This window comes from Drosophila arizonae, chromosome X (genome assembly GCF_054131065.1).
Source record: "Drosophila arizonae isolate 15081-1271.41 chromosome X, UAZ_ARI_1.0, whole genome shotgun sequence".
Classification (NCBI taxonomy): domain Eukaryota; kingdom Metazoa; phylum Arthropoda; class Insecta; order Diptera; family Drosophilidae; genus Drosophila; species Drosophila arizonae.
This window is the reverse complement of record NC_142927.1, coordinates 12264056-12278404: the sequence shown is the minus strand read 5'-3', so window position 1 is coordinate 12278404 and position 14349 is coordinate 12264056. Positions and strand designations below refer to the sequence as shown.

Genomic DNA, 14349 nt, shown 5'->3' with positions numbered 1-14349 from the left:
TCAGTTCTTCGTTATGTATAAGAATATATTGTATATGTACATATATAATCAATATTTACTTATTTAAGATGAGTGTCCTGTAGTGTAGATAAAGCGTTCCGTTTATAAGCTGGGACAGATGGACATATTAGAGCGTCTCTGCGAGTCATCGTGATTAAGAATATGTATATACCCTATATATGCCTCCACTCAAACATAGGCTAAATATAGAAAGCCCATTAGATGTTTTTCTCGAACAATTTTATAAATTTTCATTGTTTGCTATACTTATATTTTTCTCATCTATAGTTAACATTTACAAATTACCTATCAAAGCGATAATGCCCTCTACTACAGGGTATAGCAGTAAAGTGTAACCGAATTACCTAGCAACGGGAATGCAATCAAAATATTATGCGACAAAGTGTGCGTCACTTTTTCATTTGTATTTCTTTTTCTTTTGGCAAACGGCCCATAAGCCATTTGAAATTCTTGACCTACGACATGCGAGACTCTACCATATGTACATCTGTGTATATACATACATATATCTGCTATATATATAGAGCTGTGAGTGTTGCTTATTTGCGGACATCTGCGCGATGTGACATGACGAAATGTTTTTTTCGGTATATAGATATCGGACGCCCAAAAGGCGCGTTGCCTGTGATTCAGATCCGAATTCGTAGAACCAATGATTAGTTCAAAGGCGTCTATATAGTAATATGGTGTGTACATAAATATGCATGTGAGTGTGTGTGTGGGTTTAGAGAATTACTGCTTGTATTTGTGGGTTGCAAATTGTTGGCGCCACGTAATGCCCGATAAGCCAAATCTGAGTGGAACAACATGTTGGGAAAGTGTAAAGAATTTGTCAACGGGAAACTTAATAAGAATTACGCATAGCCCATTTGATAAAACCAATTGGTTGATGGTTAGGGTTTTCTCTGGAAACTATCCATAGATGATCCGTTAAAACCTACATATGTACTTTAATAGAAGAGTCTTAAGATCATCTAAAGACTATATCATATAGCTATGCCGAGAGTATCGATCGCAATGTATTACAGTTTTATCAACGTAGAGCTTGCTCTATATAATTACATATGAAATTCGGTCTTTAGCTCAACATAAGCTCAAATTGAATTTAGCCTATTCCTACTTTACTAAGAATTTCAGTTCCTATAAATATTCTGGTTCTTTCTATTCTTATTATTCTCCCTAGATATTATAATAGAACATTACATGCTAGTTACATTACATAAATAGTTAAATTAACTTACCGAACTGATGTTGCGTGTCTACAAAACGTAAATAATTGTTATTTGTTTTTTTAATGGAACCTAGAAGACAGAAGAAGGAGAAGAAACACATTGGCATTATGTTACAAGCTCGAATAAATGTAGAACTAAAGGTAAACACTGTAATGTGACATCATCTGGAATGTAAGTGAAGTAAGAAAATTTGCTAACGAGCAACCCCGACTGCGTACTACTCGTTCACGGCAATATACCAGATCAACGTGGCTGGAAGGCTTTCAAATAGGCTTAAGCTATAGCTGTAGATGATACTAGCAGTGTTGGAAAACTTTTAAATATATACGTTTTTCTCTGATTTGAAATGCCCCCAAAAGATTAGTTATAGACTTAAGAGAAACATGCGCTTAAGTATTTGTAAGTAGTACTTTAAATTATATTTCTTGTCTCAAAGAATTGATTACTAAAAAACAACGTCCTTATGGACAACAAAACAATATATAATACATTAATCAACCTCATAAAACAACAATTTAAGCACGCGAATAAGCATTAAAACGGTAAATAATGTTCTTTATACCTTTATATGTATATATATATACATACATATGTATATAAAATATTTATATGTATTTATAAGTCAATAAATATAGGCGTTAACGTGGCTCGAATGGCCTACGTAAATATGCGATGAAATGCGCGAAAAACTACAAATGCGATTCATTATGAATACACCAGGGAGAGAGAGAAAGGGTGAGCGAGATGGCTTGAGTTGGAGAGACAGATAGATGGACAGACACACAGACAGACTGCTCATGTACCAAATATACAGATGTACAGATGCATGAGTGCGAGTACAACAGATACAACTCGTCAGCTTCGTGTAGGCTTGTTTTGCAATCAAGCACACAAACACACACACGCACACACACACACACACACACACACACAATGTTTTAGCAATAAGCTAAAAGCCGACAAATGTTTGACAAGCGGAAATGGCAAAAAGCACAGCAAACACGCGCAAAGCACAACAAACAACAAAAACATCAAAAACATTTTGCGATAAAGCGACAAATCTATGCGAAAAAAATCAAGCAATAAAGAACAGCAAGAAGAACCAACAAACAAATCCTTAGACTTCCAGGAATGATCTACAAGAAAGAAAATAACCTGAGAACTAAGATCATAGAAAAAAACAGCTATTAGCTCAATGTTCTCTTCTAGCTTTAAGATGAAATACTAATTTCAGTTTAAGTCCCATACTTTTTTTAAGTTTTTAAAAGAGAGCTTTATCTAAAGTATAAAGCTAACCTAACCTCAAATTCCAAAGAATCTTCTAAGAAAGTTTCTCTGTCATTGAAAACCCAATATTGAATAAGAAAGAAAAATATCGTAATATCTTATCAACTTTCAGACTAAACTAAGCCGTAATTTCAGATCAGAAGTCTATCTATAAATATCCATTCATCAATAATAACTCAGCTTCCAGTTTTTACTTCAAGGCCCAACCTAACTTTTCGAAAATCAAACTCAGCCAAGCCCAATTAACACCTTTATTCCCTACGAGTGTCGTGGGCCTTGAGTGTTTCTGGAACCAATTTCCATTTGTTTTTTTGTTGTTAACTTTTACGCAAAATTCATTCAGTGGCCCATCCTAAGTGTGAACCTAACCTCAAGCTGACAAAGCGATTCCCGTGAAGCGGCGTGACAAAGGTCGATTGATGCGTTTTAGGCTGCTGCAGGTAGACTGCACTGGGCAGGGCCAACACGCACGGGTGGGTGTTAATGAATGACCCTGCATAAGCATTAATGCTTGACCTTTGGCTTGGTCCTTGATTTGACTGTATGTGCATGTGTGTATGTGTATTTACCTGCGCATGCGGTCATCAAGGTCGCCGCCTGAACAGCTGACATGACTCAATCTGCCCATCTGGCCTTTTGACAACAATAACTATACCATAATATTTCCTAGCGCACATGCTAGGCTCATGACTCATCAAAGTTTATTCCTGCCCAAGTAACGCCCAATCACCTTATCCCCATTCTGCTATGTATGTATATGGACTCATAGCTAAGGCTAGGGCCTTTTTCCTGTTATGTTGTAAAATGAATATCTTTAGCACTTGACACAAATCGCAAACATATATAGTATATATGGGGTTGTAATTAAATTTAAAGTCTTATCAGAGCTAATGGAGCTTTTTAGCAATCTATAATTATGTAGAGCAAATATATATGCAAATGTATATATTTTTAGTAGATTATTCATGATTTATAAGCACGAATATGCATAATATATAATAAAATATATTACAGTTGTTTAAACACGGCTCGAAGTCGGCTAAAGTAAAGTCATTGTAGTCTAGATCTAAAGTACTCTAGCTCTAGGCTAAATAATTTTATAACTGATTTTCTATATTTAACAAAAAACAGGAGTTATCAATTTTTAGGAATAAACTCGATCTAGATGTTACAGTTTGACACGAAAGTGTATAAGTGTATATCTTCTGACAGACGGACTAAATGGACTGAACTTGTCGCCCTAATCAAGAATATACATACTTTATGGGGTCTGCCACGACTCCTTTCGCCTGTCACATTGAACCGTTATACCCAGATTTCCCATTTCTAATGGGCAGAGTATAAATGCATTACAGTTTCATTTAAGAGAGAAGTTTCTGCTGACGCATACATTATGAGTAGACTTTATATTCAAAATTATGATATAATTATACATATATTAAAAATAATAACTATAGAAAAAATAGAATCTAATAACAATACTTAAAAATAAATAAATAAATAAATAAACTTTTCTTGAATGGCTTAAACTTTTAAACTAAACACTTATCGTTTTGAATATGCTTTAACTCTAGTGGGGTGTAGACTTCTATGCCCAACTGTTTATGTGTGCGTGCGTGTCTGTGCAAGTGCAGCTATAATAGATGCATAAGTAAGTGGGTTTCTGCAGCCTATTGCCCATGCACTTACTGCGGCACATTCCACAACACACACACACACACGGAGAGAGAGAGACAGAGGTGTATACACACACATACACGTAGCTAGACAGTTATTGGGTGGCCAGGCAAATGGATAATGGGCCAATATAATAATAATAATTTTGGCAGCCAAAAGGAAGAAAACTACAAGAAACTATTGGCAATTGTATTGTTTTAAGCATAATCGCGTTTTCCATTTGATTTGTTTGACTGCGCGACACGCAAATCGATGGTTGCCACCCTATAACAGCAACAACTATCGAATATAAAAATATATACATATATAAAAAAAAAAAAAGGAATTACGTTAAATTCTGCGCTTACTTTGTTGCACGCGACGCAGACGACGAAAAATCGCGAAAACTGATGAAAAAAAAACACACAGCCCAAACACACCGACAAGAGCAGAAAAAAAACACGACAGGCACACACACACAATAACAGACCTCTATCGACAAGGAAGCACGTTATTATAACGGTAAATGTGCTAAAATTTCGTTTGATTCACCTAACTAAAAAAAAAAACAATCAAACAAAACCACAGCCGAAATACAAAAACAGAAAAAACAAAAACAAAATGCCAAAAACGTAACAACAACAACAAGAAGAAACGGTTAAAGTAACGGCAACGTCGTCCACGACCCGCGACGCTGACGTTGGCGCTGGCGACGTCCGTGCAAAGCCGCAGACAAATCGCGAAAACTGCGCCAATTGCCAGCGACGTCGACAAATCCTAAAGCTGGCCCAGGACGAACTGTAACTGCGACAGCGACGGCAACAGAGACAGCGACGTCAACTCTCCCAGATCTCTCTTTTGGCAGAGCTCCACAAGGGTTGGCCTCGGCTCGCGCTCGGCCTCGGCTTGGGCTTGGGCTTCGACTTCGGTTAATGGCCTTCGGACATTGACGCTTCGTGAGCCGGCACTCGTATATAGAGAATGTAAAGAGGCTTACATCAGCTTCCGCGCAAGTCCTGCCGCACTTGAAACCACCAAATTGAAGCGCACAACAATAACAACAACAACAACCGCTATGCCCAAATAGTTTGCGCCTGACACAGTGGGACGAGCATTGATTGAACTGAACTTTAAAATTGCAAATTTAAAGACATAAGAAAAATAAACTTGGGATCAGAATGATCATTATAATATATATAAATCATGATTTGCTTTTTCTCTATAAATTATTATTATAACAATATTTTTCCATTATCGCACTTTAACTTTGGTTTCTGTAAGCTCCAATTGCAGCAGTTACATACATATGTACATATGTATGTATGTGTGTGAGTATGTGCCACTGTGCAATGGACTTTGTGCTTCTTGTCGAATATTAATGTAATCCATAAAATGCTATCTGTGTTGTTGTTTGGGAAAGAAGAAAGGGGAAGGGCGATGCATGGCAATGCAAGGCGCATGCGTTACAAATCAAGCAAAACATATGGCAGCCAGTGAGCATACTATTGTAATAGAGCTACAACTGTGTGTGTAAGTGTATTTATCAGCCGCTGTGAATGTGTGGCCCGCGGCCCTTTGCTTATCAGCTGCATTCGTTCCGTTCTCAAAAGGAAATTTTAACAGAATTGCCACACTACGCTGTGCCCAATTACGCTCTCACGCTAGCTGCGGCGCGACGCCTCGGCCCGGTCCTTGGCTCTCGCGAATTGAGACGGCGGCAGCGTCCAACAGGCGTAAACAGCTGTCAAATGTTTGTTGACACTCGCACGCACACCCGCATCCCGTTAGCCCGCTCTCACACACCACGCTCTCACTCCCGCTCCCTCTCACACTCTCTATCTCTCTGCACATCTTCTTCTGTTTTAGCTTGCTGAGCCTTGCAAATTGCATGCATTACTTTTTGATTATTATTATTCTTTTCGCTTGCTATCTCGCTCGTGCGCATGCAACTGTATCCTGTCAACATTTGCTTTTGTTTTGCTTTGATTGGTTTTGTTGGCGCTGCTGCTGCGGTTGTTGTTTTTGCTTGTGTCATTTACTGATTGAAGTTTTTCTATTCTTTTTTAATTAGCTGCGTGTACCGTTGAAGTAGTTTTTAATCAGGCGCAGCTGTAGATCTATATATGAGTATATATATGCACATATACATACATACATACATATATAAGTTCGATTTTATATTAATGAACTCTGCTGTATTTTCTTGCCTTTTTTTTTAGTTAGTGAGCTTTAGCGGTAAATTTTCTAGCTAAATTTGCATTTATGCTTTATAGCACTTTTACAAAATTATGTCAACTGTTTTTCTTTTTTTTTCAGGTATTTTCTAGGAAAATTTTTGTTGGGAGAAGCAGTAGACAAAAATCTGTGAAAGTAAATACGGTGAAATCTCTCTCAAGAACAAATTTTTTTTTAAATATTTCTACATATTTTAGTAACATTAAAAAGAAAAAGTTTCATATTTTTAAAATGATGAAGTGCTTTATACTCTGACTTTAGCTTGATAGATAATCCAATACCAAGAGATAAATACGGCTTTTCGATATGCTACGCCGACTGACCTACAGATAAGGCACACAAAGGCCGTTGTATCTTTAGCTGCGCAGATCGCGATGTTCGTGACGAACCAGAAGCCCAGAGAACATTGCAAACAACGGGGAAACACCGACTGCGCAATGCTCTTTGACAATACAAATATTTAAAGAAGAACCCTATATTTTTAATCAATTTATAATTGAGTGGAATGGAAGCGTTTATTTCTGTATATAGTCTGTATACAGTCGAGTCTCGATAGTTTGGATCCCGCTAAATAGAAAAAAAATCTATCGCCTTGAAAGAAATTTGTTCTCAATAATTCTCAATAATTTTAATTTCGATTTATTGGGATTCTACTGTATTCTATTTATATATATATTTAACAGTTAAACAACTCTTTGACCTTTAGCCCACCGACTGTGAAATATTATTATTAAATCAACATCGATCTACAGTACTTTGCTCAGCACTCTTAGCAACTTTCGACTATCAAAAATTAATAAAGCTCTTCTACCCAATATACCCGATTACCTATTGTAAACACAGTAAATATAAGAAATATTTATGTTTTTTTTTTTGCTTTTTTTTTTTAGTTTTTTGTTTGCTGACAACATCTTCTGCTGCTACACGTGTTCCAAGTGTTTTCGCACAGATGTCGCTTATCGAGTGGGCAACAGCAACAACAACGACAAAAAAAAAGGGGCAAACAAACAATTTGGCTTGAATCGCAGTTTTGATTTGCATTTTGCGTTTTGCATTTTGCAAATCCAAATCAAATGCTGTTTTTCGTATTGTAACGGTACATTTAAACGCTCTCTTTATGTTTCGCGAAACGGCAACACAATATGTAACGCATAACGGTACTGCTTTGCCATTTTGAAAGCATCGCCAGCCATCTTCGATCATAAGCTTATAATTTACAGTTAGACTCACCTTTATCAAACGCTGCTAGCTCCAAACTCATAGAATGTCAAAACACAAATTTAAATTAAACTTCATTTAATATTTATTTATGCCAATTTTATTTGTGGTTTTATTGTTTTTGCTCTCACTTTTGCTTTTTTTAAGAATTCGCAACTTTTAAATTGATTAATTTCAATTTGCATAAGGCGCGAGGAATTTTCAATTCGTTCCCCTCGCACTCTTATTGTTTTAACTGTTTCAATTTATTAATTATCGTTCACAACAACAACAATATCATCAACAATAAAAAAAAAGAATCAACAAACAAAAAAAAACGAAAAAACTAACAGAAGATGTCGATCGGTAATCTGCGAACAACGGACACGCACATCCAGCAACGCACGCGATTGATAAACAACTGATGTTTTGGCGCGCGAGCGCATACGCTGTGCGACCAGACACTGTTAAATATAGAAATACCAAAAAGAAATACCAAGTAACTGGACGAGCAGCTGATGTGTCAGCTGGCTCAACATGTTAAATATGCAGCAAAAGTTGTGCAGCTCCACAGAATTGCTCCACAGACTGCTGTTAGACAAACAGGCTCACAATTTTAACATACAGCAGAAGCTCACTGTTAAAAGATTGTACTACTCCATGCTGTGCAACTTAACAGCACTGCTCCACACTTAACAGACTGTGATATCCTAGTAAACCCAAAAAGTGTATTATATTAATTTATTAAATAACTAGTTTCATGTAGTATCAGTTACTGTCATTGTACAATGATAAAAAATATAATTTGTATGAAATTTACAAAAAATTACTACAACTTTACCCCAGATGGGACTCGAACCCACAATCCCCGGCTTAGGAGGCCGATGCCTTATCCATTAGGCCACTGGGGCTTGTTCTAGCAACGAACAAAACTTACTTATAAGCTACGAGCAAGGTATAAAAACAACAACAAACATATACACGCTAAGAAAAATCCCACACAGTTGTGCAAACAAAACGTTTTTTGTGGTACAAAACAAAAGCATTTTAAAAAAATTACTAATATTTTATCGTTCATAAATAGATTTTGCTTCTTCAAATAACATTCAAATTAAATAACTAAGCCTACACTTGATGGAATTCAGAATCTAGACAAAACGTCTGTAGTTGGCCCTCAATTCCAATTAATTTGTCAATTCGCTATCGACGGCCTGCCAAAAGGGCTCCGAGAATGTATCGGATTCCGCATCTTCTGCTGGCCCAGCTGGTGAGGACAATTCCAATGACTCTGCCTCATCATAGTCCAGCAGCCAATCGTGATTGGTTCTGTTACAGGTTCGATGTAAATTCGGCGCGCTGCAGGCCGCAGCGGCAGCACCAGTAGCGGCAGCACCAGTAGCAGCAGCACCAGTAGCAGCAGCACCAGTAGCGGCAGCACCAGTAGCGGCAGCAGCTGCTGCAGTGCAATTAGAGCCTGCTGCTCCATTTGATTCGCTAGCCTTGTCGCTGGCTTTGTTGCTGCTGGCCATGCGTGCTGCTTTGGGCAGTGCATTAATGCCATCCAAGGCACGCTGATAGGTGGAATCCAATCTGTAAAAGTTCACCTTATGAGTAAAGCGAGACAGCGATAACGAGAAAAAAAGGGGAGAGAGATCATACCTCAATGAAAGCGTAAAGTATTGTAGAGCAGCATCCAGATCTTTCTCCTTGCTTAGCATCTCGCCCAGCATGGCAAAGAGCATGGCATCTGGTCGATACTCCACCTGTTTCTTGAGCAACGCAATCGCCTTCTTAATATCCCCCTCACCCTGGTAAATGGTTGCTAACAGTGCAATGCCCGGCGCATAGCGCTCATCGATCTGCAAGCCCTTCTCCACAAACCGTTTGGCACTGCGCACGGCATTCGGATTAGCCAGGCGGAACAGGGTGCCGGCAAACATGGTGAAGCTGCGCGCAGATGTTGGGAATTGCCGCACTGCCACGGTGCAGGTGGCTTGGGCCTCCTTGATGCAATTCATACGCACATAGCAGGCGACCAGGCCTTTATACACCTCGAAGCGATACGGTGCCAGGCATTGGATACTTTGGAACACATTGACAGCGTCTCGCTGGCGCTTCATCATGAAATAGAGTCCGGCACGCAGTAGCAGCGCCTCGATGTTTCGCTCGTCCATGTCCAGGGCGCGCTCCGTGAAGCTTAGGGCACGTTCGTATTTGCTATTCGAGTAGGTCAACTGTGCGTGCAGGAACCAGTGTGCGGATCGAAACTCTCGGGTGCGTCGCATCTCGAGCGGGGCTATCAGAGTGCTACGCTCCAGCTTCTTCTTGTTGCGATCGTACACAACGGCCAGCGAGCTGAGGGCATTTATATTATACGGATTCTGCATCATGGCCAGACTTAAATACTGCTCAGCGTGCAGATAGTTGCCGTCGTAATACAGACAGTTGCCAATCTTCGTCAGGATATGCTCATTCTGGTGGAGTTGTTTTGTCTCGTTCAGCTGCTGGAACGTTTGTGACGCTTCTCGGTGCTTGCAGCCGTACATCTGGGCGTGTCCTTTGATCCAGCTGCTCAGCCATTCGATGTTCTTTGGCAAGGCAGCGGCTGGAAAAGAGAATCGATCCAAAAAGAAACTTCAGTTCATTTCGAATTATATCAAGTAATGATTTTGAAGCGAACTAGTTCATATGAACTTCAAAAGGAGCTAAACACAATTTAAATAAATAAGATGCAGATAAAGTGAGATGCAGAAATTCTATACATAGAGATGAACCAGTTCGAATGAACTTTAAATTTGGGCTAGTTTAAGAATTAAGTAAGGTTTCTTTTATTATAAGCCAAACTAGTTCACTTGAACTTTGGACTGTACCATATATAATACAAATCCGACATTAATACTTGGAGCAGTACGACTATATATAAAGATGGACTAGTTTAAATGAAATTAAATGAAATGATTTTCGTTTAAGATTGAAATATATCTGCTCAAATCAAAAAAAGCTTTTGCTGCAAGCCGAACTAGTTCATATGAGCCTTCAACAGAGCCAAAAGTACAAGTACAACGCTTAAATGTATACACTTAGTAAGGCCTTAAGTGATTCAACTACTGAATCAACTAGTGAATCAATTTAAGTGAATCAACTTAGTTGGAATGAATGACAAACGTTCCTTTCACTGGAACAAAAGAAAAGCAACTGATCCTAACCACAGCTCATCGAGAATACGCACCATTCACCACCATGGAATGCACCTCAGTACCCTCGACACCCAGCTCGAGCAGCGCCTCAATGGAGGTGAGAGACATGGGACACTCGCGCAGCACATCTTTGTAGGCGAGCGCCTTCTCCTTCTTGCCGACGCCGCGTCCATGATGATGCAGCAGCCGGGCGAGCAACATGTTGAGTCGCGGTGTGCGCGCCTTTACGGCCTGTAGTGTGTTAATTGCCATATTATATTCGCCCATCTCGCGATAACAGATGGCGATCTTATAGCGCAGCTCCGCATCCTGGAACTGTGGATACGAACTCTCAATGGCCGTCAGGTAGCTACTCTTGAATCTCAGCATTGTCTTACGCTGCAGGACAACGGCCTCCAGCTGACTGCAGGCTGTGCGATAATTGTGCTCCTTGTAGTTGGCATTGCTGAGGTACATCATAGCCTGGTATTCCATCTCCAGCGTAGCCACATTTCGATCATTTTTTAGTAGTGTGCACAACAGGCTGGCCTGCAATTATCTTTGCATTAGTAACTGAATGGCTATATATATATATGTGTGTGTGTCAGTGTGTATGAGCAGGCATTTAAAATTGTCTCCTTGATTAAGGACTTGGATGCTGCATGTCTGCCAAGAAAGCTGCGTGTCCACGGAATTGCAAATGGATCGACTTACTGTTGGTATAACGCATTCATATAGTCCATTGTCGTATAGCTTCTTTATATTGGTACACAATGCGTTTTCCATTTTATTTTATGCGTTGCCGCCATAGACACTACACAGTTAGTCGTACCGTTTGTTGTTGACACAATATCGATAGAGCAAACGTCTGTTATCGTTAATTTTTTTTGTCAGAGAGCAATCGATTTATTTTACCAGATATACCGATTGTTAAACTTGTATAAAGTAATGAAAACTAACTGACTCAGCACTAAGTTTGGACAACTAAAAATTTTCGAATCAGAATATAAAAAAAAAAAAAAAAAAAAACAAACAAAACCATGTAAAGAAATTTAATAAATATGAGCGCGGTTCACTGGACAAGAATTATAGTTCATTCAGTTAGTTGCGAACCAGCTCAATCAATTCGATAACAAATCAAAACATATCGAGCCAACTATTATGGCAATTACCAAGTGTTTTTACTTTTGTAAAATTAAGAACTAAGTAAAAAGAATAACTAATATGATATATAGACGCTGTGCCGCCGAGGCGACGCTTCTGTGGAATGCCATGACCAAAGTGCACACATATAAGCTGTTGAACAGCGCCAGCCTAAGCCGGCCTAGAATCTACAGACACATGGCCAGCAGCATAACAGCTCCCGGAGACGCCGCCGATGTATCTGGTGCGCCGGCCAAGACGGCCAGAAGTGGAATTGCTGGTGGTGTCAAGACCTTGCCACAGGTGGATGAGCCATTGGAAACGGGTCTCTCGCCCAGCCGATCGCGTGCGTTGCGCAAGAAACGTTTGGCCATCGATGAGCTATCTGCCCTGGGGTTCCTCAAGACACGTGGCTACACGACAGCCGATGAATACAATTTGGAGGAGCTGCATGAGGCGCTTAAGCAACAGAATCTATATGAAACCAAACGATTCTTCTCCACCGACAATCTGGGCGTCGAGCAGAATGTGCTCTATGTTACGGCCAAATACCAAACGGGATCGCGTCCACGTGAGATCTTCTTCTTTCGCGAGGGATCAGTGGTATTCTGGAATTGCAACGACATCGAAACGAACAATGTGCTCAGCTTCCTGCGCAACTTCGAGCGAGAATCGTACGTGAGCACCCTGGTCCATGGAGAGAGCGAGGTCATGCCCTACACCTACATCGCATCGACGGCAGTTGATGTTGAGGGCGACCTGGTGGCCGAGTGCAGCGATATGAATGTGGCATCGCGTGCCTTCTTCCAGAACGGCAAGTTCTATGTGACGCAGGACAGTGACAATTTCCTCTATAAATACACATTCTCAAATGCGATTGCCCAGTCGATTAAGTTGGGCATTTGGGAGGCGACTCTGGATCGATACATTGACTCGATGGAGTATCTGACAGAGGATCTGAAACGTGGCCGACGGCTGCGCATATCACGTGCCTCGATGCTGCGGAAAACTGGTGAATTGTTTGCACTGCGGCATTCCATTAATCTGTCCTCGGACCTGCTCGATGCGCCGGATTTCTACTGGGATCGCGAGGAGCTGGAGGGGCTCTATCTGCAGGTGTGCTCTTATTTTAGCATCACACGGCGCACCAAGGTGATGAACGAGAAGATCAACCACTGTGTCGAGCTGGCCGAACTGGTCTCCCACAATCTAAACGATGCACATCACATACGGCTAGAATGGATGATCATTATTTTGATTATGGTGGAAGTGGGATTCGAGATATTGCATTTTGTCGAGGGTGCACTGCATCAGGGCAAGACAATGCATGCCAATCCCTATCCCATTTCCGAGCATAGTGCATAAGCTGAATATTTCTTTTGTATTTACAGTCTGTAAAATTGTTTTGAAATTAAATACCACGTTTTTAGTTTGTTAATTGTTTCCACGAGATATGAAATTTTAAAATTGGGCGCGATACTATCGGTAAATTTGCTCTGGTTAAAAATTGAGAACAATTCATCGAGCAATGGCTAGAGACATGCGTACTGAGTATATATCGATATATTTGGATTCTTCAACGATAACAGCTCTCAGCTGTCACGGCGACTTGTGCAACAACATTGAACGTGCATTAAAAAGAAGTCATTTTTTATTGTTCATAAATTAACAACACACAATATGCAGCTGACGTTAATCAATTTCTTTAAGAAAACTGTGCCCGGCCACATATTCCGTGGCAAGCGACGCCTCGTCAAGCCGGTGAGCAAACGTTCAATGGATACGCTGATCCGCGAATACGAAAGACAGGAGCAGATCATGTTCCTGCTGCGACATCCTTACCTCACCCTGGTATGTACTACATATTATATCTAATATTTGCTAAGTACTAATGCCAAACACTTTGTGCACTCTCAAGGAGCAATCGTCGGGCCATGCCAAGGAGCTGCAGAAGCGCGAAAAGCTGGTGGCCAAGTGGACAGACGAACAAACGCGCAGCAAACTAAAGCCGCATGTGACCATCGAGGAGCGTCTGCAGCATCTGCGAGTGAAGGAGGCCTGGGATTAGATTAACCTGTTGTCGCATTTATCAAACACACACACTAAAACCATTAAAAGTTATAGAATAAATGTTATGCTGTAGAAACTTATGTAAATGCAATTGCAGTTTCAAAGATATGGATGTTGGATATGTTGGTTGAAGGATATAGCTTATTGGATACCTAATGGATCTTGCGTTTGAATGAAGTGTGAAGCCTATAGCGCGCTAGATATATAGTTAACTGCAACAACTTAGATTGAAGCACGGCTGAACTAAGTCAGCGGGAATTTATTCAGTTAAGATACTTCTCTTTAAAGATATATGTAGATACAGTATTGTCTTTATTAACAGATTATGGATA

The 14349-nt window shown here is 40.0% G+C and overlaps 4 protein-coding genes and 1 non-coding gene across 10 annotated transcripts in view; 2 read left to right on the top strand and 3 right to left on the bottom strand.

The window, feature by feature from the left end:
• Window positions 1-8065, bottom strand: part of pigs (GAS2-like protein pickled eggs) — a 79041-nt gene extending 70976 nt beyond the window's left edge. For 2 of the 6 annotated variants that reach the window (XM_089473259.1, XM_089473256.1), the window contains exons 1-2: window positions 7662-8065; window positions 1263-1322 (exon numbers count right to left, since the gene is read on the bottom strand). The gene's annotated coding sequence lies outside the window, so the exon portion shown is untranslated. Of the gene's footprint in view, window positions 1-1262; window positions 1323-3800; window positions 3884-4564; window positions 4997-7661 lie in introns of those variants that run through there. The other 4 variants (XM_089473260.1, XM_089473257.1, XM_089473258.1 and 1 more) reach the window with 3 other exon arrangements.
• Window positions 8066-8466: 401 nt separating this feature from the next.
• Window positions 8467-8539, bottom strand: TRNAR-CCU (transfer RNA arginine (anticodon CCU)). Its single transcript has one exon. It is a non-coding gene; the product is annotated as a tRNA-Arg (tRNA).
• A 134-nt stretch (window positions 8540-8673) lies between these two features.
• On the bottom strand, window positions 8674-11734 carry APC7 (anaphase-promoting complex subunit 7). Its single transcript, XM_018016413.2, has 4 exons — window positions 11519-11734; window positions 10858-11353; window positions 9288-10233; window positions 8674-9218 (listed from the first exon to the last, which is right to left on the bottom strand). The coding sequence occupies exons 1-4, from the start codon at window positions 11588-11590 to the stop codon at window positions 8813-8815; spliced, it is 1920 nt and encodes a 639-aa protein (XP_017871902.1). The 5' UTR covers window positions 11591-11734; the 3' UTR covers window positions 8674-8812.
• Window positions 11735-11811: 77 nt separating this feature from the next.
• LOC108619705 (required for meiotic nuclear division protein 1 homolog) lies at window positions 11812-13385 on the top strand. Its single transcript, XM_018016438.2, has one exon. It carries the CDS (start codon window positions 12029-12031, stop codon window positions 13310-13312), a length of 1284 nt encoding a protein of 427 aa, XP_017871927.1. The 5' UTR covers window positions 11812-12028; the 3' UTR covers window positions 13313-13385.
• A 129-nt stretch (window positions 13386-13514) lies between these two features.
• Window positions 13515-14097, top strand: LOC108619738 (large ribosomal subunit protein mL63). The gene is made up of 2 exons (XM_018016485.2): window positions 13515-13798; window positions 13866-14097. Exons 1-2 carry the CDS (start codon window positions 13628-13630, stop codon window positions 14013-14015), a joined length of 321 nt encoding a protein of 106 aa, XP_017871974.1. The 5' UTR covers window positions 13515-13627; the 3' UTR covers window positions 14016-14097.
• Window positions 14098-14349: the final 252 nt, after the last annotated feature.